The sequence below is a fragment of the Saccopteryx bilineata genome, chromosome 4 (assembly GCF_036850765.1).
Source record: "Saccopteryx bilineata isolate mSacBil1 chromosome 4, mSacBil1_pri_phased_curated, whole genome shotgun sequence".
Classification (NCBI taxonomy): domain Eukaryota; kingdom Metazoa; phylum Chordata; class Mammalia; order Chiroptera; family Emballonuridae; genus Saccopteryx; species Saccopteryx bilineata.
Genome location: NC_089493.1, coordinates 285,467,073 through 285,488,554, shown reverse-complemented (window position 1 = coordinate 285,488,554; position 21,482 = coordinate 285,467,073). Strand labels below are relative to the sequence as shown.

Below are 21,482 nucleotides of genomic sequence, written 5' to 3'. Positions count from 1 at the left end.
GGCGTGGTCCAGCCGATGGCCAGGGTGTGGGCACAGGGCTCAGCTGTGTCCAGGTCTCCTGAGACGGTGAGGGGCTGCCACCTCTCCTGCCCGGAAGGTTTAGCCGAAGCAGCCTGTGGGGGTCAGGTCCCAGCTGCTGTCACATGTACTGGGCTCTGAGTCGGGATGACCCTGCCTGACCTCACAGGGGTTATGGGACATAATGGGGTGCTTTCCTCTGCCAGCTGGGGAGATGCCATCTCTTTGCTGTCCTGGGCATTCTCCCCGTGTTAAGTAGATGATGAAATGGGCTCAGGATTGGTGCTGGGGGAGACCAAAGCCACTTAAGGTGAAAGAGCCAGGAGGTGGCCCTTGCTGGCTGGCTCCCAATCCTGCAGGCTGAGAAAGGCCTCCAAAATAGCCTGCAGATGCTCCAATGCTGTCACCCCTTGCCAGGGGTCCACTGTCCAGCAGTGCACTGTGGGGACCCATGTCCCTCCCAGGAGCAGCCACACACACATGTGGGGGACCTGCCTGTGGGCTGCTGGTCCAGGGTCCTTCGGCTTGGTGCGAGTGTGGGTGCCCAAGGCAGGGTGCCTGGGTTTAGGGGTGTCTGTTTCTGGAAGCACAGTGCCATCGCTTTCTGCCTGGCATGGTGCAGGGCAAACCACCCTGCCGCTCCGGCCTTGGCTTCCGCCTCTCTGTCGGTTGGCTTTTCCTGCCAGTGCGCAGTGTGTGGCGGGACCAGGCCAGGTCGCCCTCTAGTGTGCCGTCACAGGGTCTGGGCCCCTTTCTACAGCAGAGACCTCCCCACAAGGACACCCTTGGCAGCACTGAGAGCAGTGTGGGTCCGAGGCTGGGAACTGGTGTGTGAGAGGGACGGCCACACTCGCGGAGCCCCCCCGGAGCACCGGGCAGGACCCGCCATGGGTGTGGGTGGACCGAGGGCCGCTGCCCCGCCTGCTCATCCGCAGAGATACACAGGAGACACTGATGTTACCGTTTCATCTTGTTTCTCTAACTTGAGCATGTAATTTTTTATGATAAAAGTAAAACAAAAACCTCATGCTGGGGTGCGAGAGAGGGAAAGAGAATAGGAAACATCTACCTCTGGGGTCCTGGGAGGGCAGAGGGGGGATTGGGATGGGTCTGGGCCCCTAGTGGCCGCAGTGTCCATAGGGAAGGAAGATGGGCTCCCGGGGCTCCTGGCTGGAGAGCTGGCTGGATTCCCCCTGCTGTGGTCCCTGACCTGCTTCCTCCTCTGCAGGGAGCCGTGTACCCTCCATCGAGAATGTTTTGCAGGATGGCAGCCCCGAGCCCTGCGGTTGTTGCCAGCCCGGCCCCCCTACCGACATCTACCTTCCAGGTAACAGCACTCAGCCTGTGGGCTCGGGGGCCTGCCAGGCCTGGAAAGGGTGCCTGGACTGTCCCCATGGCGCCGGGTCTTGCTCTGACTATTCAGGGAGGGGCTGGCCTGTGGGGAGCCTGCTCCCTCTCCCTGCTCTGAGCCCACGCTCCTTCCCTCAACCCCTGGAGCACAGCCAGGCCGTCTCCATAGTCACTCCTCCAGCCCCTGGCTCTTTGGGGCAGAGCCTGTGCCCCTTCGCGCCCCAGGGCCAGCTCAGCCTCTGGAAGGAAGGAAGGGCTGTGTGTTTACAGGCATGGACCTTTTCCCCATCTGTCTTGTGCCACTTCCATTTCTTCCTTCGTCCATGGTTCTGGCAGGCTTGGGCCTCTGCCCAGGGCGCTATGAACAAAGCCTGTCTTTAGCCTACATGGGCCACCAGCTCTCCACCACCTGCCTGAGTTCCCTGGAGAAGTGGTGCATCCCGGCCAGGACGCGGGCGGACAGGCTGGCTGGGGGGCTGCATGCCAGTGAGGCTCGAGGTCGCTGCAAACGGTCGTTGCTCTTCCCCTTTTCCGCGGCCTCCGCCGGGGCCTTTTGGCCTCAGCTCCTCTGCTCTCTGCTCTTTTGGGCCAAAATCCTTAGCTTCAAGTTGTGGGCTGTAAATATGGGGGATGGGAGTGGGGAGGCTCTTATGCCCATGCTGGCACCTGCTAGGACGCCGTCTGCGGTTCTGGGATGAAGGTAAATAGCCACGTTGCCCCAGAGAGCATGGCTCCTGCCACATGGCTGTGGAGCCCCTGCACCCCCTGCCGGTCCCCCGGCCTGCCCCTGGAGCCGTCGTTGCCTGGTCCCTGGTGACCTGGCCTGGGCATTGGATTGCTGTGATGTGCTTTGATTTGGAAGGGCCTCTCGCCCCCACTGCAACTTCTAGACGAGCAGCCTGTGTAGACAGTGAGAAAGCAGCACAGCTCTTGATTAAGTGGCACCTCTGGGCCAGCCCACAGGGCCAGCCACGGGCAGAAGCATACCCGAGAGTAACAGAATGCCAGCCAGTTCTTTGGCTGTGACTCTCACTTGGGGGAGGTGAGCCAGGAGAGGGACTGGACATTGTGGCCGTGGGTGAGTCCCGATCCCGCGGGGCAGGTGCACTTTGGCGCCGGGAGGGGCATGTTGTCGCCACAGAGCCTCTGCAGTGTCACCCCTCACCCTTCACTCGAATGGCCCACAGCGTGCTCAGGGGTCTGCAGGGTCAGGACAGGCCACAGCCACTGGGCTCAGCCATGGTGAGGCTAGGACCCTGGCTGGTGAGCCCCAGGCCGGGAGCTCCCATGTGGGGCGGGAAGCAGTTGGCTGGACATGGTAGAAAAGAGGCTGGAGTCTGCATTCGGCCTGACTGGACAGCAGGGGGGCAGTGTCTGGCCCCTAAGCCCAGGCCCCACCCTGGCTCTGTCCTGCCCTGCTGCTGAGCAGGGTGGGCCTCGGGGCCTGTGTCTGCTCCCCCACAGCAGCACTGACTGCGGCTGGGCGAGGGAGGGGGCGGGCTGAGCGCATGTTCCTGTCTTCTGGTCACGTGCCCGCTCCTCTGTTCTGCTCTTGGCTTTTTGCAATTAGGGAAGGACCTGAGCATCTTTCACATCTGTGTGTCTTCATTGTAACAACTGCACAGCTATTTTCTGGAGGGATGAAGCACAGTATAGTGAATCTTTTGTGTTCCCTGTTGCTGGGGAAAATATGATGTTGGGGCAAATCCATGAATAGTGAAAACCTAGATGCCTGTGTCCTGGCAACCCTGTGGGGCGGGGCCCTTCCTGGGCTCCACCTCCTCCCTGGGTCAGCTCCGTCTGGCCCCCATCCTTCCATCGGCTGACTTCCTCTGCATGAGAATCTGGCCCAGTGCTGTTTCTCGGGACATATATCTAGCCTATATCCGTCTTTCGTTCCAGCACATTGGCTTGTGTGGGCATTTCCTTTCCAGCCTCCCAGCCCTCAGGGCTGCTTGTCCCAAAGCCAGTGCGTCTGCTGTGGACTGTGCCGGTCTGTCCGAGCCTTTGCTAACCAAGCTCCATCTCTCTCCTCCTCTCACAGCCCGGGGGCCCGACTCCTGCTCTGTCGGTATAGAGGAATAAGCTGGTACGTGATCGCCGTCACACGCATGGCGGGTGGCTCAGGGTCCTCCTTGGCAGGGGACTAGAGAGGATCCCCCAGCTGCTTCTCCCTCCTGCTCCCTCCCTGGGGCTTCCTCCCTCTCCGTGTCTTCTCATGGGCCCTGGACTCTCCACCAGAGCTCTCCCAGTGCCGCTGCACCTTTGCCCCAAAGAGGTAGTCCTGGGGGTCTGATGCTGGCTTTGGGGCCAGAGTCTTCCACTGGGACCTGGCGGCCTGGTCAGGCTCTGCCAGCCTTTAGGGCTCCAGGAACAGGGACCGAACCCTAGCTGAGACCCTACCACGTCTGCTACTTATCTGTCCCCAACCCACCTCTGGAATCCAGAATGCCAGTACTCTCTGATATCAGTCTATTAGGAAGTCATATGAAGTTGACTTTTTTTATATATATATTTTCCTGAAGTGAGAAGTGGAGAGGCAGAGAGACAGATTCTGCATGTGCCCGACCAGGATCCACCCAGCAAGCCCACTAGGGAGTGATGCTCTGCCCGTCTTGGGCATTGCTCCATTGCAACCAGAGCTATTCTAGCACCTGAAGTGAGGCCATGGAGCCGTCCTCAGCGCCCGGGCCAAATTTGCTCTAATGGAGCCTTGGCTGCGGGAGGGGAAGAGAGAGACAGAAGGGAGAGGGTGAAAGGTGGAGAAGCAGATGGGCGCTTCTCCTGTGTGCCCTGACTGGGAATCGATGAAGTTGACTTCTCACCTGACAGGGAGGTGCCCTCTACCTGGGTGACCCAAATAGACATTTTGCAGAAGGTGCTTCTAGGAATACCACCAAGAAATGAGCCATATGTGTTGGGGACCTCCTCCCCCTTCTTCAGGTGACATTAGAGCCGCTGAGAAATCTGGTGATAGAGAACCTGGTACCTTTGGTGGCCCAGGTTTTCCCAGACACGTGTGGCATGGAATGCTCCAACAGGACCCTGGCTTGTCCAGGCAGCAAAGCCCGCAGCCCCAGCTGGAAGACAGTCCGGAGGCCGGCCTCCCTCCTGGCCGGCAGCCCAGAGCCCAGGCTTTGCTGTCTGTCCACCTGCTTTGACAGCTGCTCTTATGTTCCCGCAAACCTCTCGTCCCCCTTGCACATCTCTTCTGACAAACCTTACCCTCTACTGAAACGGTCTGGCACTTTTATGGTTGGTCCCAGCCTCCACAGGGGAAGATGTTGAGTGTTACAGTTTAGGTAAAACTTGTAAAAGTAGGGAACAGGCCAGCCCAAGCTGCAGAGAATACATTTCACCTGCAGGCTGAATGGCAGAGCCAACTTCCTGCATGGAGCCACAGCTCCTAAATAACAGTCCCCTGTCTGATGTGGTGGCGCAGTGGAGGAAGCGTCAACTGGAATGCTGAGGTCGCCAGTTAAAAACCCTGGGCTTGCCCAGTCAAGGCACATGAAGCAGTTACTATGAGTTAATGCTTCCTGCTTCATTGCTCTCTCTCTCTCTCTCTCTTAAAAAAAAAGAAAGACAGGAAATAAAGGAGAGAGGAAAGAAAACAGGCAGTCAGTGGCAGAAGTAGGCTTGATCAGCAGAGGCCCGTGGAGCCCACCTGTGGGGGGTGGCCGTGCATTCTGCAGCTCTGAGGTGTGCTGGTCCTTGCATTGCTGCAACCCCAGATCACGGCTCCCCACCCAAACGCTTGGGGGTGGGGGCAGACCCAGCCCCTCCTGGCATTGGGGAGGCGACTGTGGTAACAACAGGCCTCTCGGGGGGCAGGCTGGACTCCTGGGCTGCTCTGAGCACCGGTTGTGCCCCCAGTCCCCATCTGCTCACTTTTCTTGGGGCTGAATGAATCCCAGCCTAACCTGGTCGGGAAGCTATGGACAGGGGCTGGTCAGTTTCCAGGAGCACAGACGCCGTCAGGGCAGGACATACTGGGGTCAGCAGCCCCAGACGCCCTGTTCTGTCCCAGGGCTGCAGCTGCTGCTGACACCCTGCTCACTCACCTGGGGCTGGGGTGCTCCGGGCCTCTGGTCCACCACAGGCACGCGTACACAGCGGAGGGTGCTGTGTGGTCCTGCCCTCCGGGCTTGGGAGTGGGTGGGAACCCAGAGCCTGGCGGGTGAGGGAGCAGGTGGGGGGATGACTTCCAAGCCTGACCCTCTTGCCTCTCCTCCCACCTGCAGGCTGGCCCACCTCTGTGGAGATGCCCCGAAGCCTCACCACTACGGGCCCCACCCAGCAACTGCCCGGTGGCTCCAGTCCTGACATCGGGGCCACCAACCTGACTCCATTCTGAGAGCCTGACTGGCTGGCAGCATGGAGCCCTCAGCTCCCACCAGACTGCTGAGGGGCTGTCTAGACTCCAGTGAGGCCCCAGCCTCTCTTATCTGCACACCCATCATAGCTACGGCTCTGAGGGGCCCTGCCACCCTTGATTGAAGAGAGCACAGTGGACTGTCCCCTCTGACAAACCCTTTTTTTCTGCGGTCTCTGTATTTGTAAATGGTACAAGATGAAGGAAAACCCCTTTCTGTCTCAGGCACTGAGCTCTGGGGTTCCCCCAAATGCCTTGTTGGCTGAGGGGCTGGGGCTGGGGGCTGGTGACCCACATGTCCCACATTGGCTTTATCCAGGCCCCCAGCGTCTCTTTGGGTCACCCAGGTAGAGGGTACCTCCCTGGGAACTCAGCAGACTGGCAGGAGAGGGTTTATTGGTGGGTGAAGTACTGTCTTCACCGGAGGTATTACTGGGGGCCTTGTCGGGGAAGGAACGGAAGTGGGATCCAAGTCACAGACAATGAAGGAAATGGTGCCTGTCCCCTGCCCCTGTGTGTGGCCTGGCTGGCACTGCTGCTTTGTGCCCTGTTGCTTCCCCTTCCTCTCGGGCACTTTGGTACGAGGCTGCCTCCCATAGCTCGCATCCCTGCCCGAGGCCCTGCCTCTGGGCAGCCCAGGCACTCGAGCCTGGGGTCTGGGTGTGGGTCTGGGTCTGCAGGTGCAACTGTCGGCAATGTTTGGTCTAGTGGCCCTGCTCCAGTCCTGCACCTTCTCAGAGGTGGCTTTGCACACATCCTCCGACCCCCTCCAGGTGGAGGGGCTTCTGTTCCGCCAGTCCACCCACCCCAGGAGGGACCTGGGCAACTTCTCTGCTCCCTTTGTGCCATTTAAATGCCCTTTTGTGTTTCTCTTCTGTTTGTTCTGTCTGGGGCTCCTGTGGCGTCTCCTGTGGCAGATCCCATCTGAGGCGGCCTCATCTTTCTTTAGGATAAACCACCTGTGCCCCAGAGAGGCAGAGGGGGCACCCCGCCTTGGCGCAGTGCTGCACAGGCTGCCTCGCGGGGGCCGGGGGTTGGGGAAGCAGAGCGGTTCAGTTCCCGAGGAGCTGCCTTGGGAAGGGGATGGTTCTGGGCGGCCAGCAGCCATCCACGGAGTACCTGCACAGCTGGGGGCTCTGTCCAGTGGGGTCTTCGTTCTCTTTGCAGTTGGGCCTGTGAGCAGAGCGCTGTCTTATGCACAGCTCTCAGCCATGCTCAGGCCACCTTCCCTGCTCGCTTGGCTCCCTGTCCCGCCTCCCCTCCCGCCCACTGGTGTGCTCATGGGTGCACACATGCACACACACAGGCTGGCCACCTCCCTGTCCTCACCCTCATCACCCGCCAACACCCTGGCCCCTCGCCGTTGGCATTGGTGCCAGTACTCTGAAGGACAGGAAGCAGACTGCCCTGTCCTGGACTTACATGTGCTATCATTTGATGTATTCTTATTGGCTAGTTTTTGTTCGTTTTTACTGTATATTTATAGTAATAAAATCATGCAGCAATATCCTGTCCGCTCCTTTCTGCACACAGCACTGCAGGACCCTGGCTGCTTGTTGGTCATGGTCAGGAGGCAGGACTGCTGAGTGGCTAGTGGTGGCCCTGACACCCTCACAAGCAGTCTGAACACCAGCCTGTGGCCACAGCCTCATTTCTTCGTGTGTTTCATCAGTGAGGTCTGACTCCAGGAGGGAGTGAGGGCAGCGTGAGATGCCATGTATGATGCTCCTGGTTACAGCCATGCCCATTGTCCTGGTTCTTGGGCTGGATCGAATGGTTCGTGGGGATTCAGCTCGGTCTTCTGAGCAAGTAGAAAAGAAGCCCACGGCCTCCAGGTTTGTGAGAGGCTGCTGCAGTCCCCATCTGCATTGCTGACCTATCCCATAGATGTTTCCTGAGCACCTACCATGTCCAGCAGAGGGCAAGATGGGCGGGGTTCAGGCCTCTGCGAGCTGGTTCTAGTCAGTGAATCTGCACAAGTAAATCCACGTCTTCCTAGATTCGGTTACTACAGTATTAGAAAGAGAGCAAATGACAAGATGGAGTCACATGGGGGCTTAATTTAACCCGTGGTCTGGAAGAGCAACTGTGCAGCTGGTACAGTCTGTGCAAAGGCCCGGAAGGAGGAGCAAGCCTAGGGTGTCCACTAAGTGGAAAGAAGTGCAAGTGGCCAGAGCCTCGGAATTGGGGGATGTGGTGCAGATACTGCAAGACCTTGTAGGGACAGAGTTTTATTCTAAACAGGTGTTTAAGGAAGGGAGTGACTCATTCCAGATGTCATGTGTGGAATGGATTAAAGGGCAGTTTTAACTGCCATGATGCTGGAATCTGACTGGGAACTCTCTGCTTGACTTGTCTTCCCTTTCCAGCAAGTGGGTTCCCAGTAGGGAGAAGTTGCCCCAGAATGCCCAGGCAGCTGTTTGTACCACCGCTGGTCAGCAGGGCCCCCAGCTCCTTTGCAGACACAGTTCCAAGTTGCCTCCACAGGCCCCTTTAATTCAGGCACTCGAGAATGGAACCAGTGTTCTGGGTCTGGCATGGTCCTAGTGTGGGTAGAAAGGTTGCTTAGAAAGATGCTCAGGGTCAAATGAGTTCTTACAGGGACTAAACTGGATCTCCTTACTTCCCCCAAACACCCACCTCCTTCCTAATGTCTGGTGTCAGGGAGGAGTAGCCTCGGTGCTGCACATTGGCCCTGGGCGTGGGTCACGCCCTGCAGCCTGGACACCCGGCCCTCTCTTTATGGGCCCTTCCCCTCCGTGACCTCTCTCCCCTTCAGACACAGTTACTTGCCCTGGGACCTGGCCTCCTCCTGTCAGCCACAGCTACCCCCTCTGAGCCCTGACTCTGGCGAGGACCACAGGGAGAGCCTTCCTCTGGATCCTAATCCTGCATACCTCCTGACAGAACACACAGGGACCAAGTGTGAGTTTCTGGTGGATCCCACCAACCCTTGCCTGCCCTCTCCCGCCTCTCTCATCTGCTCAGCCTTGTTCAGGGTAGCCTTCCCCTTGCCACACACCCTGACCTCACTGCATGGCTCTCCCCAGGCTGTGCCCCCGCACTCATCCGAGTTTCTTCAATTAGTAAACCCATGCTCACAGTGGGGAGGCAAATGGGAGTTTTGGCTAGCTGGTGGAGTGAGTGGCACCAGAACTCAGGAACCCTGCAACTTTTCTCCTGCACAATGGGTCAAGTACTTGAGGTGGAAGGCAGGAGGTTTTCTGTTGTGGATACTTAGTAAGAGACAGCGAAAATCTAGGGTAGTATCCTGGCTCTATTACCAACTGCAGAGCGCCCTTAGGCAAGTCCTGCCCCTATCAGCCCAAGTCCTCTTTCTTCTCTTCGGGAAATTGAGAAGACCCCATTTACTCCAACAGTACCGGGCATATGATCCCTGACTTGGAAGATACTTGGCGCACTGGGCTGGGAGCTTGGTACTTGAGTCACTCAGGCCTTAGCCAACTGAGTGTAGGGAGCCCCAGGGCACTATCCACCGCAGTTCAGGGCTAAGCGTGGACTCGGACTGGGGGGCAGTTGGAGCCCCACCAGGCCCTTCTTTCGTGCTGTTATGCAGTCAGGTAGAGCAGCAGTGACCTTTGGAGTACTTCGCGGGTTGTAGGTGCCCAGGACTGTGGGGTTGGTGTGCCTGCAGGGAAGGGTTGTGTTCTCTGGTTGCAGGACTAAGCAGAGTCCTTCTGGGGGAGGCAGGAGGCGTCCACGTGCCCAAGGATGCGCTAGGGTAGGGCTCGCGACTCGGCCTCGCCAAGGGCAACGTGCTGCCTTCTTTTCGACGGGCAGTCTGAACCCCGATCTTTCACCGTCCCCGGCCTGCAGGCTCCGCGCTCAACAGGCCTGAAGCCTTAAGTCCCTAGCCCCGGAGGTCTAGCTCGGACCTCCAAGAGCGCGGCTGGCACGTTGCATCCTGGGAATTGTGGTTTTCTAGTGCCACGGGCTGAGCGACCGCTCGGAGTTCGCAGCTATTGGGTGCAGGCTGAGGGGCGCACCTGTCTTCCCTTTGCACACGCCCTTTGCGCCTTTCAACGACGTGTCGGCGCGTCATGGTGGGCTCGGTCCCGATACGTATCTGCAATTGGCGGAGAGGGGCACGCTGCCTGTGGATTGGTCAGGTGCTGCGGGGGCGGGTCAACGTACGCACATAAGAGGCGGGGCCCCGAGTGCCGGGAGCAGAGTCAAGATGTCCGCAGCGGTGCCGGAGTTAAAGCAAATCAGCCGGGTGGAGGCGATGCGCCTCGGGCCGGGCTGGAGCCACTCGTGCCACGCCATGCTGTACGCCGCGAACCCCGGGCAGCTTTTCGGCCGCATCCCCATGCGCTTCTCGGTGTTGGTGAGGACGCGGGCGGGCGGACGGGGGCCGGGGCGCCGCTTGGACCCGCGCCCGTGACCCGGCGCTCCCTTGTAGATGCAGATGCGCTTCGACGGGCTGCTGGGCTTCCCCGGGGGCTTCGTGGACCGGCGCTTCTGGTCCCTGGAGGACGGACTGAACCGGGTGCTGGGCCTGGGTCTGGGCTGCCTGCGCCTCACCGAGGCCGACTACCTGAGCTCGCACCTGACCGAGGGCCCGCACCGCGTCGTGGCTCACCTGTACGCGCGGCAGCTGACGCTGGAGCAGCTGCACGCCGTGGAGATTAGCGCGGTGCACTCGCGCGACCACGGCCTGGAGGTGGGGCCGCCGCCCGGGCCCCGCCCCCCACCCCGGGCTTTGGCTCTGGCCCCGCGGAAGGCATCGATGGGTAACACGTCCTCTTGAGGGTCCCCTTGCCGGGCTGAGGTGCGGGTGGGAGGCCGGGGCCCCCTCGGGGCTGTGTTCCATCTGCCTTGCTGCCTGCCATTGCCAATCCTGGGAGTGGGGAGTGGGATTGGTTGGGATTTGGGATGGTGCGGGACCTGCTCGAGGTGGTGGGAAATTGAAGAGCTGAAAAGGGGACTTGTCGGGCTGGTAATGAAGGAGGTTGGGACCTCACTGTGCGGGGGCTGAAGGCTCTTGTGATTTGGAGGTGTTACGGGCTGGAGGTGCCAGGAGTGACAGTGTGCTTGGGGTTCACCGGCTGGAAGTGGAGCATGGGGTGCGGACTGGAGGGCTTTGTGCCAGCGAATGAGGCTGGAACTTGAGGATGTAGAGGATGTGCATGAGGTGGCCTTGAAACTCGCTTGGGGAGGGGAGGGCTGCACCACTCCAAAGCAGCGGGCTGTCCTTGGCAACCCGGCTTCCTTTCCCTGGCCTAGCAGTTCACAGGTCCCACCTGCAAGGGCTGTGCTGTTGGTGTGGGGCCTGGCTCCAACCCTGTTCTTTTTGTGCAGGTGCTGGGTCTTGTGCGAGTTCCACTCTACACCCAGAAGGACCGAGTTGGTGGCTTTCCCAACTTCCTGAGCAACGCCTTCATCAGTACAGCCAAATACCAGCTCCTCTTCGCCCTCAAGGCGCTCAAGATGATGCCCGAAGAGAAGCTGGCTGAGGCTGTGGCTGCAGCTACTGAGAAGCAGAAAAAGGCCCTGGAGAAGCTGCTCCCATCTTCTTCCTGAGGTGGCTCCTGTACCACGTGTCTGTCACCCCCTGGCTGTCTGTGCTCATGGGCTGAGTGGGCCCTGAAATTCTGTGGGAGTGTTTTCTAGTGTGTTTGTGACCCTTTCTGACTGCACGGGGCAAATGGGCATCCCATCATCTCCACTGCCTAGGGCAGTCACAGGGCTAGCTGGGCTCTGTACAATTGGTCAGTGGGTGGCCTGTGGTGCTGGGCCTGGCTCTCTAGACTCAGGACATTCTCACCCACTTGGGGCTCAGATCCTCCTCTTTGAGTCTCATGGGCTGGTGGAGGCCCTGACGCTGCCTGACTCCCCAAGTGGGTAGGTACACACTCAGACCAGGGAGTAGTGGTTCTCACCGAGGACGCCTTTGTTACACTTGACCCATTCCTGCTCCTGCCCTCTGTGCCAGCCCCAGGGCCTAGAGAAGAGCCGGTTTGGGTAGGGTGCTGTACTATTCATTTTGGCTGTTTGCTTTAATTGGTTAATTTCCTTTTCTGTGTGAACTATGGATGAAGCTTCAAAATCACTTTACCCCACTGGGGCTTGGTCCCCAAGGACAGTCAGGGCCATGGCCCAGCTGTAGATGGAGTTGTTGAAGGGACAGTGAAGTGGCTCCTTGGCTACTCTGTTCTTTGGTCCCGACTGCATGCCCAGGGCTGGGCACAGAAGGGCATCCCCTTTCTTCTCCCACTACCTGGAGACTTAAGGACAGGGCCGGGTCCAAAAGTACTGGGCACCATTCAAAGTCAAACTGCTGCAGTCCTCATGTCTCCGGTGGGGCTGCTGTCCACTTCCCCACTTACACGTGACACTACCAACCACAGACCTCTCTGGGCCACTGGCTTGGTTGGGGGCTTCTGTGCTGAAACGGTCCCCAAGAGGCCTCTTCTGATCCTGGTGGCTCTGACTGTTCGGGCTCAGGCTGCTGCTCTTGCCTGTGCTTTGAAAGCCTCCTTTTCTCCACTCCCAGTATGGTCTGCAGGCAGTTCCTGGGGATGGTTTGGAAATACCCGCCGAATATGCAGAACGACAACAGCAGAGCCACCACAGGCAGGACAGTCACCACCCACAGTCTCCTCTATGGCCCTATGTCTCCCAAAATTCTCAGCAAAGCTGCTGGCAAGTTTTTGCAGTGCCTGCCCAGCCTATTACGGAAAGTGGTGCTCCCAGCCCAGCCTGGGCGTCTGTTCCACCTCACAGCCTCGATGAAGCAGCCACACTGGGCAAAAGCACTTCGCTTTGTAAATAAAATACCTATACCTTGCTCCTCTCTTAGTTTCTGGGGCTTGAGGGGGGGGCGCTTGGCTCCCAGGTGTCTTCTATTGAGTAACAGGGCTGAGAGAGTGGCCCTAGCTGCAGGGCCCGGTGGGGCAGGGTCCCCAGGTCAGCCTCACTGTAAGCAGTGTTCTCTCTGTCCTGGCAGGGGCGGCTTGGGCCCCAGCAGGTTACTGGGGCTGGAGGTCTTGGCGTGGCTTTCCTACGTCTGCCAATACTGCATGTTGTGTGACTGGAACTGAGCCCCTTATAAGCTGATCTTAAATTTTATTTTCCAGCAAGTAACATATGCCACCCAGGTGCCCCAGTCCTCACCCATCAGGGCAGACCCAAGTGTGGCATCTGCAGTGTACATGGACACACTCTCTCCAAGACCCTGACTGTGGTGGGCCTTACCAGCGGATTCTGGGCGAGGCCCTCGTCCTGCCTCTAGGAGGGCCTTGCCGCCTGGCACCAGCCACAGCCCAGTCCTGCCTCTCTGCCCGCTACTCCCAGGCGGGCCGGTCCGGTCCTCTGGCCCATGTGGCCTGGGCTACTGCAACTGCCCGCTCCTGCCCTCCTGTCTTCTGGGCACACAGCTTCAGGGTGGATCAGTCACCCGACGTCAGACTCTGAGAAGAGAAAGGGAGGACTGAAGTGGGCGTTCACTCAGTTCCCAGCGGACCCTGCTGTCCCAGCTTAGCTCCGGGGCCAGCTGACACTCACCGTCCCTCAGACTAAGGCTCCCGCCAGTTCTCTTTCCTGTTTAGTAGCTGCAGCTTCTCCAAGCCCTGGGTCACTGAGCACAGCACTCGCCCTGAGGATGAGGATAGGAGCAGTGAGAACAAGGGGTGCCCTGGGGGACACAAGGAACAGATGACCTGGAGGGTCAGCAGGCTGCCGTGGGGCTGCCCTAGGGGTCTGAGCAAACAGGCTTCTTTCTGCTCCTCTGTGTCTGGTCCCTGGGTGGGGGGTCAGGGTCACTGGCGGTCCTCCCAGACTCACCCATCTCATGGACCCGATCCTCCAATGCTGCTGACAGCTCGGGAAAGCTCAGGGACTGCAGGGAGGCCTGCCAGCCTCTGGAGTCTGGGGGGCAGACAGCGGGGTGAGCCTGGGGTCTGTGTGCTCACAGGCCCTGCCTCTGTCCTGAGCTGCTCTGACCAGACCCACCAACTGTCAGTGCCTACATGACCCGTTACATCAAAATGTGTTCTGCTTGTTGGCCAGAGCACCAACAGCTGCTCAGGGCCTAGTCCCAGGAATAGAAGTGTGAGGTTCAATGGCCTGTGGGGATGGGCCCTGGGATGGGCCCAGCCTGGGCTCCAGCTGGAGGCTGCAGAAGTCACTTGAGGTCTTGGGAGCAGTCAGCCACGGCCCAAGGATTCTGCCTCCCACCACCAGGAGGGACAGAATAAAAAAAATGGGCTAGGGAGGGCAGGGTGCCCTCACCCTAGAGTCCTAAATTGTGTTTGCAAGGGAGCCTGGAGTATGGTAACTGCTGAGGGAAGTGGTCAAACCCAGTCTGGGACCCTCTGCCCAGTCCTGGCCCGGGACGCTGCTCTCCTTACCAGCTGTGGGGAGGGCTGGGCACAGGGTGGCTCTGAGAGGGGACTCGTCCTGCCTCACTCGGGCCGACAGCTCAGCCTGACAGGCTCTGCAGGACACAAGACCAAGTGCCGGTGAGGGCAGAGGCCTGGCAACTCCCTTCCGTGGCCCCAGAGGGCAAGGATGGCAGACACCCTCCCCCCGCCCCGAGTGGGAGGTGGAGCTCTGCCCTGTCCCCGCAGCCACCTTCCGGGCTTGGCAAACCCCTCAGGCACCCACCCACATTGACAAGCTCTCTGCCCAAGAGCTGGGTGCAGTATGCAGATTTTCAGGGTTCCCCTTCTGCCTGGTCTACTCTGCAGGGAAATCAGGCAGGGTGGGATGGAGGGGCAGCAGGGAGAACCCCAGGAGACCCTGAAGGCGAGTCCTGGGTGAGGACTGGAGCAACTGGGATGGGTGCAGGTGCCTGCTCACCGCAGCTGGTCCAGGATGAGAGCAGCGTCCTGGGCAGCGGCCCAGGTCTCCTGCAGCTGGGCAAGGACAGCCTTGCGGGCGCCGTCCTGCTCCAGGAGACAGCCCTCCACCACGGCCCGCAGTTCCTGCTCCTGGGACACCTGGCCCCGCATGGCCTCCACCTCCTCACAGCGCTGGAGGGGGGAGAGGGGAGATGGGAAGTGGGCCGAGGGTGCAGGAGGCATCTTGCCTACAGCTGAGACCCGACCCAACCCATCCTCCGTGTCTCCCTGTCCCTCTCTCCTGCAATGGCAGAGCTCCTCCGGCTTTGGGTCCCTTCCTGTGAGCACTCTGGTGTCCTCTGCCCTCACCCTGTCTCCTGCATCCAGCTGACCTACCGGATGTTCCTAACTTCCTGAGCCTTCTTCCTGTGGGACTGTCTGCCTCTCCCCTTCAGGGCAGGAGCTGCAGAGCTTCCTGCCCTCCTGTCCTGCCACCCACTGTGGCCTCCGCAGGCGTATCTCCAGACACCCCTCTTGCCATTCCTGCACGTCCCCCCGCCGCTCTCCCCACCTACTTTGTGCAGCTGGATGGCGAGCTCCTGCATCTCAGCCTCCAGCCTGTCGGCATAGGCCAGCTCCAGGGCATCGCTCGGGGGACGGGCACTGCTGTGCCAGCGGGCGATGGCAGAAGTCATCTTCCTCTTGGGCCCAAACAAGCTGAGGCGGAAATGAGAGAAGGACTCGGGTCAGCACTTGCCATGTGCTTACAAGTTCTGTGGACCGTCCTTTCATCAGGATGGTTACCCTAAGAAAGATCCCAGCCTTGAAGCGGGAGAGTGGCCCTGGAGTCCCGCAGCAGAGGACAGAAACAAAGGGCTGTATGCAGTGATGACCTCATCGGGGGCTGCCCCCACTACCTGGTCCTCGTCCCAGCTGGGCTGCTGCTTTCACTAAATGGAATTCAGCCGGCCAGCTCCAGGCTATGGATGACCATCTGCCAATGCAGGAGGCACAGAAGGGCACAGGCAGAAACTGTCTGGGTGCCCTGAATGTAGCGCTGTCAGCTGGGCCAGCGTGGGGAGCCACAGAACCCCGCCATCTGCACCTAGGCCAGGAGCAGCTGTAGGAATGGAGGGAGGACGGCTGGCCCTGCTCTTTCTACCCCGAGTTGGGAAGCTGCCACATCAGCAGGCTCCAGAACTTGGCTGAAACAGGGTCATGCAGCCACACGTGGCCTCGCTGGACTCACGTGATGCCGATTTCCTTCAGGTCACTCTCAGTGAGGGTCAGGAAGATTCGAAGGTCCACATCCTGTTCCTCGAACAGCTGCAGGTACTTCAGACACCCAATCTGTTCCAGTAGCGTGGCAAGGTCCTAGAGGGCAGAGGCCAGGGCAGATCAGAGGATGGGCAGGTCACAAAGACATGGCGACAAACTTAGGCCCACTATACAAGGCAGAGCCACTTTTCTCCTGTGAAGTGTGTTTCTGTGAGGTCACTTTTAAGGGGGAGAGCTGAGCTCTGCTGACCCCCTTCAAGTTCAGCAGAGGGACAGTGACTTGACTATAGAGAGCCCAAGCCTCCCCTCACTCTTTCTCTCTGCCTGGGTGGTCTACTATCTTTTCATTCCAGCCTGAAAGATACCTTTAACATTTCCTGTAGGGCAGGACTGCTAACAACCATCAACTCAGAGTTGTGGCACTTTAGTTCATTGATTGCTTTCTCACATGTGCCTTGATGGGGGCAGGGTGGGAGTGGGGGTTCCAGCCGAGCCAGTGACTCCTTGCTCAAACCAGCAACCTTGGGTTCAAGCCGGTGACTTTGCGCTCAAGCTGGTGAGCCAGCAGGATATAGCATTCTTGGTTAGTTTTCTTTCACTGCTTTGAATATGTCATCAAATGTGTTTCTAGTCTCCATGGTTTCTGATGGGAAAATTAGCTGTTAATCTTATTGAGATTCCTTTGTGAATGATGAATCACTTCTCTTCCTTCAAGATTCTCTCTCTCTCTCTTTTTTTTAAGTGAGAGGAGGGAAGGTAGACTCCCCCATACACATCAACCAGAATTCACCTGGCAACCCCTTGTCTGGGGCCAATGCTTCAATCAATTGAGCTATTTTTAGTGCCTGAGGAGGATGCTCGGACCAACTTGAGCTATCCTCAGTGCCCAGGACGGACACTCGAACCACTTGAGACCAATGGCTATGGGAAGGCAAGAGACAGAGAAGGGGAAGGGAGGGGAAGTGAGCAGATGTGCCCCGACCAGGAATCAAACCTGGGACATCTGCATGCTGGGCTGATGCAGTATCCACTGAGCCAATTGGCCAGGGCCTAAAAACTAGACATTTTAATGTGGCAACTCTACAGATCCAATTCTCCCCCCTCTTTGGGGTTTGTTGTCTGTATTCTTTTTGGTCTATGGCCACTGAAATCTGTACTCAGTTAGCAATGGGTCACTGGATCAGCTGGAGCCCCCCAGTCAAGACACATATAAGAAAGCAATCAATGAACAACTAAAGTGCTACAATGAGTTGATGCTTCTCATCTCTCTCCCTTCCTGTCTATCCCTGTCTGTCTCTCTTCGCTAAAAATAAGTAAAAACATTTCCCTGCAAAATTTTTCAACACATGTCCTCCAAGGAGAGGGCTTTCGATGTTGAGTAGACAAACTCTGAGTTGAGTCACAATAAATGCCTCACAAATTATAGCAAGTGCTCTCTTTCTAACAGTAACTACCAGATTCACAAAGGGTCTTACCTGGGGTCCTGAATAGGGAAACCTTTCAGTCTGGGGGATAGAGTCTGGGGAACAGGCTTCCCTGGAAGTCCCAGTGCTGGGAGGCCACTGGTTGTCACTGCTGCTGTAGCGATTTCTGGTCTTCATGTAACTTTTAGTTTGTTTGCGAAATGAGCTTTTGTGTGCATTATCTGAATCCTGTGGCAAGAGATGTTTGTTTAAATTAACATTGAAAGACTAACCATAAGGGAAATACAAATTAAGACCATAATGAATCTGACCAGTGGTAGTGTAGTGGACAGAGCAGCAACATGGGACGCTGAGGTTCTCGGTTCAAAACCCCAATGTTGCCAACTTGAGCACAGGCTCACCAGACTGAGTGTGGGGCTGCCAGCTTGAGTGTGGGATCATCAACATAATCCCATGATTGCTGGCTTGAGCCCAAGGTCGCTGGCTTGAGCCCAAAGTCGCTTGCTTGAGCAAGGGGTCACTGGCTCAGCTGGAGCTCCCTCACCCGGTCAAGTCACATATGAGAAGCAATCAGTGAACAACTAAGGAGCCACAACTATGAACTGATGCTTCTCATCTCTCTAGCCTCCTGTCTGTGTCTCTCTTACTAAAAATAAATAAATAAATAGCCTGGCCTGTGGTGGCGCAGTGGATAAACCTTCGGCCTGGAATGCCAAGGTTGCCAATTTGAGACCCTGGGCTTCCCTGGTCAAGGCTCATACAACAAGCAAGCAATGAACAACTAACATGAAGCAACTATGAGGTGATACTTCCCATTCCATGCTCCCCTTTCTCTCCTGTCTGTAAAATCAATAAAGTATTTCAAAAATAAATTAATTAAATGAGATATCATCTCACACTTGTTGAAGGGCTATCAGCAATACATCAATAAGGGTTGGTGAGAATATGGAGAAAGGGGAACCCTCATGAACTACTGGTGGGACTTTAAATTGGTACACCCACTATGGAAAACAGTATGGAGATTTCTGAAAAAATTAAAAATAGAGCTGCCACATGATCTAATGGTTCCATGTTCTGAGTATTTATCTGAAGAAAACAAAAATACTAATTTGAAAAGATATACGCACCCTTATGTTCACTGCAGCATTACTAATAGGATATCAAAGTAACCTAAGTATTCAACTAAACAATGGAGCCTGACTGTTGGTGGCACAGTGGATAAAGCATTGACCTGGGACACTGAAGTCCGTAGTTTGAAACCCCAAGTTTGCCAGCTTGAGCAAAGGCTCATCTGGCTTGAGCACGGGATCACAGATATGACCCCATGGTCGCTGGCTTGAGCAAGGGGTCACTGGCTCAGCTGGAGCCCCTGGTTAAGGGACAGATGTACAATCAAGGAACAGTGAAAGTGAAGCAACTATGAGTTGATGCTTCTCATCTCTCTCCTCCCTCTCTCCCTTCCTGTCTCTCATCTCTCTAAAAACAAACCAACCACCAACAAAAAACCCAGATGAATGGATAAAGAAGAAATGGTACATATAGATACAATGGAATATTATTCAGCAATAAAAAAGAATGAAATATTGCTATTTGCAACAACATGGATAACCTAGAAGATATTATGCTAAGAGAAAAAAGTCAGACAAAGAAAGATGTATGATTTCACTTATATATGAACTCCCAGAAAACAAACAGAAACAAATCTATAAATGTAGAGAATAAGCTGCTGGTTGGCAAAGGAGAAAGGGGTATAAGAATGGGAAGAAAAAGAAAGTGTACAGGACCAGTGCACGAGCCCCGGGTCAGCTAGAACTGGGTTCAAATCCCAGTTCTTACTAATAAGCTGTGAAATGGACAAATAAATACCTTACTAAATAAATCCAACAACCACAACACTGGCCTGACCTGTGGTGGCGCAGTGGATAAAGCGTCGACCTGCAAATGCTGAGGTCACCGTTTGAAACCCTGGGCTTGCCTGGTCAAGGCACATATGGGAGTTGATGCTTCCAGCTCCTCCCCCCCTTCTCTCTCTGTCTCTCCCTCTCCTCTCTAAATTGAATAAATTTAAAAAATAATTTTTAAAAAATTAAAAAAAATAAAGTAACACTGAAGGACTCATAGCTGACTCACTGCACCCAAACTGCTCTCTGTCCCATGGTTCCAGCTTCTACTCCCAGTCTGTGCCACTGCCCTCAGAGGGTGGGTAAGATCTGAAACTCCCCCACCTGCCTTCCACGGAGGTCACCTAAACCCAGGCAGTTCTCCTAGAGGGTGGCCCAGACCTTGTGCGTCACAGCACAGCACAGGCATGTCTTAAGTCCTTGTTATGAGACTTGCCCATCTCAAACCAACTCTCAGCATCCCCCATGACACCGAAAAGGCGGGGCAATGAGACATAAATAAGGGGAGGCCTTACCTCATTGCTCTCCACAGAGGCTTCGCTGCTCACTCCTGGGGCTCTTGCCAGGCCCTCGTTACTGCTGCTGCTCTGCACAGCCCCGCGGTGGGCGCACAAGGCCTGCTCTTCTGACAATGGGGAAGACCAAGACGACTGACTCTGGGGCTCACTCAAGGGACTCCCCAGAGCCTGAGCTCTTTCATCCAGGGCACTGGCTCACTAACTCCCTAATCAACTGTGTTCTGTCTCACGTGCCTGCCTGGCCTGAGCCCTCCCCCACACACAAGGGCAGGGCTTTTGTCTGCTCTGCTCGCTGGTAAGTCCAAGCATTCAGAACAATGCTTGGCACCCAGGGCACTCAGGAAGCAGCTGCTGAATGAATGATATATATACTAGAACAAAGACTTCCCTGAGGGCTCACCAATCAAGAAGCTAAATCTGCTTGGCCTCTGGTGGCGCAGTGGATAAAGCGTTGACCTGGAATGCTGAGGTTGCTGGTTTGAAACCCTGGGCTTGCCTGGTCAAGGCACATATGGGAGTTGATGCTTCCTTCTCTCTCTAAAATAAAATCTTAAAAAAAAAAAAAAAAGCTAAACCTGCCTGGAACTCTCTCAGATCCCACATGGAAACACAGGGCTGGAAGCTTTTCTCCTATGCCCAGGCCAGAGTGTCTCTTTTCAAAAGAGCCAGGCCTTGCCTGACCAGGCAGTGGTGCAGTGGATAGAGCATTAGACTGGGACATGGAGGACCCAGGTTCGAAACCCCAAGGTTGCCAGCTTTAACCCAGGCTCATACAGCTTGAGCACGGGCTCACCAGCTTGAGTGCAGGGTCGCTGGTTTGAGCGTGGATCATAGTCGTAACCACATGGTTGCTGGCTTGAAGCCCAAGGTCACTGGCTTGAGCAAGAGGCCACTCACTCTGCTGTAGCCCCCCGGTCAAGGCACATATGAGAAAGCAATCAATCAACAACTAAGGAGCAATAACAAAAGGACTGATGTTTCTCATCTCTCTCCCTTCCTGTCTGTCTCTCTCTCTGTCTCTGTCTCTGTGAAAAAATTTTAAAAAAAGAAAAAAGCCAGGCCTCCTATGTCCTGCACTGTTTCATCTCTACTGGAGAGACTCCTTACAGCACCCAAGCCCTGGCAGGATGGGTGGGGGTGGGCACACAGGAATTCTAATCCTGACAAAGCCCCTGGCTGGGCATGTGGGATGGGGTGGGGGTGGCACACGTACCCCGGCTGCTGCTGCTGCTGCTCTCCACATCCCGGTCGTTGATGGGCGAGGTGACATCCCTGTAGCAGAGCCCCCTGCCTCCCAGGGGGTTCTCATCACTGCTGTTGAAGGTAACATAACCTCGTGGAGGCACCTGCTCTGTGGACAGAATGGGACACATAAACCCACACAAATACAAAAGGGAAGACAAGTTCCTCCTTCCATATATGACCACCTTCTCGGAGGGACCTCGGAGGGCAAGCAGGAAGGACATTTGTATCTTCCTGGCCATTATCTCTTCCACTCGCCATGGTAACCTGGACATACTGCTGTGTGCAGTTGGCAGGGGAGGGCACAGGCTCCGAGGGGTTGAGAAACACCAGTCGTGTGTCCTGTCCCGCACCAGACTGTTTCTTTTCCAAATGCAGAGAGCAGCGAATGGTAAGCTGTGCTTCCAGACTCCTGAGCAAGGAAAACTATACCACTAGGTGTCCCTCTTGCCCAGAAGCATCCAGTCTCACACACGGTCTGCCCGGTCCCTACGACTTCTCAACACAGACATCTAAGGGTTTCCTCTTCACGTCAGTCAACCCCAGGCAAAAACAGGTCTGGTCAGTCCTGG

General features: G+C 56.6%; 3 protein-coding genes across 16 annotated transcripts in view; 2 read left to right on the top strand and 1 right to left on the bottom strand.

Moving 5' to 3' along the window:
• The window catches only part of MGRN1 (mahogunin ring finger 1), a 52,136-nt gene extending 44,886 nt beyond the window's left edge, over positions 1 to 7,250 (top strand). The window contains exons 16-18 of one of the 2 annotated variants that reach the window (XM_066275002.1): positions 1,247 to 1,345; positions 3,413 to 3,457; positions 5,613 to 7,250. In XM_066275002.1, coding sequence (XP_066131099.1) covers positions 1,247 to 1,345; positions 3,413 to 3,453 — 140 coding nt within the window. In that variant the 3' untranslated portion in view covers positions 3,454 to 3,457; positions 5,613 to 7,250. The remainder of the gene's footprint in view (positions 1 to 1,246; positions 1,346 to 3,412; positions 3,458 to 5,612) is intronic. The other variant, XM_066275001.1, reaches the window with a different exon arrangement.
• A 2,551-nt stretch (positions 7,251 to 9,801) lies between these two features.
• Positions 9,802 to 12,554, top strand: NUDT16L1 (nudix hydrolase 16 like 1). 5 transcript variants are annotated; one of them, XR_010731191.1, is made up of 4 exons: positions 9,807 to 10,091; positions 10,167 to 10,497; positions 11,066 to 11,288; positions 12,261 to 12,554. XR_010731191.1 is itself a non-coding variant. In XM_066274998.1 (4 exons), exons 1-3 carry the CDS (start codon positions 9,942 to 9,944, stop codon positions 11,285 to 11,287), a joined length of 633 nt encoding a protein of 210 aa, XP_066131095.1. In that variant the 5' UTR covers positions 9,819 to 9,941; the 3' UTR covers position 11,288; positions 12,261 to 12,554. The 5 variants fall into 5 exon arrangements, 4 of the variants coding, with proteins under 4 accessions (XP_066131096.1, XP_066131093.1, XP_066131095.1 ...); XM_066274998.1 differs by having other exon boundaries at positions 9,819 to 10,091; positions 10,167 to 10,427; XM_066274996.1 differs by having other exon boundaries at positions 9,806 to 10,091; positions 11,066 to 12,554.
• Positions 12,555 to 12,709: 155 nt separating this feature from the next.
• The window catches only part of ANKS3 (ankyrin repeat and sterile alpha motif domain containing 3), a 34,459-nt gene continuing 25,686 nt past the window's right edge, over positions 12,710 to 21,482 (bottom strand). For 5 of the 9 annotated variants that reach the window (XM_066275033.1, XM_066275031.1, XM_066275038.1 and 2 more), the window contains 10 exons: positions 20,882 to 21,019; positions 19,666 to 19,775; positions 17,301 to 17,477; positions 15,797 to 15,921; positions 15,123 to 15,264; positions 14,567 to 14,739; positions 14,116 to 14,201; positions 13,550 to 13,633; positions 13,271 to 13,361; positions 12,710 to 13,196 (listed from right to left, as the gene is read on the bottom strand). In XM_066275033.1, the coding sequence (XP_066131130.1) occupies positions 13,282 to 13,361; positions 13,550 to 13,633; positions 14,116 to 14,201; positions 14,567 to 14,739; positions 15,123 to 15,264; positions 15,797 to 15,921; positions 17,301 to 17,477; positions 19,666 to 19,775; positions 20,882 to 21,019 (1,115 nt within the window). In that variant the 3' untranslated portion in view covers positions 12,710 to 13,196; positions 13,271 to 13,281. The remainder of the gene's footprint in view (positions 13,197 to 13,270; positions 13,362 to 13,549; positions 13,634 to 14,115; positions 14,202 to 14,566; positions 14,740 to 15,122; positions 15,265 to 15,796; positions 15,922 to 17,300; positions 17,478 to 19,665; positions 19,776 to 20,881; positions 21,020 to 21,482) is intronic. The other 4 variants (XM_066275032.1, XR_010731193.1, XR_010731194.1 and 1 more) reach the window with 4 other exon arrangements.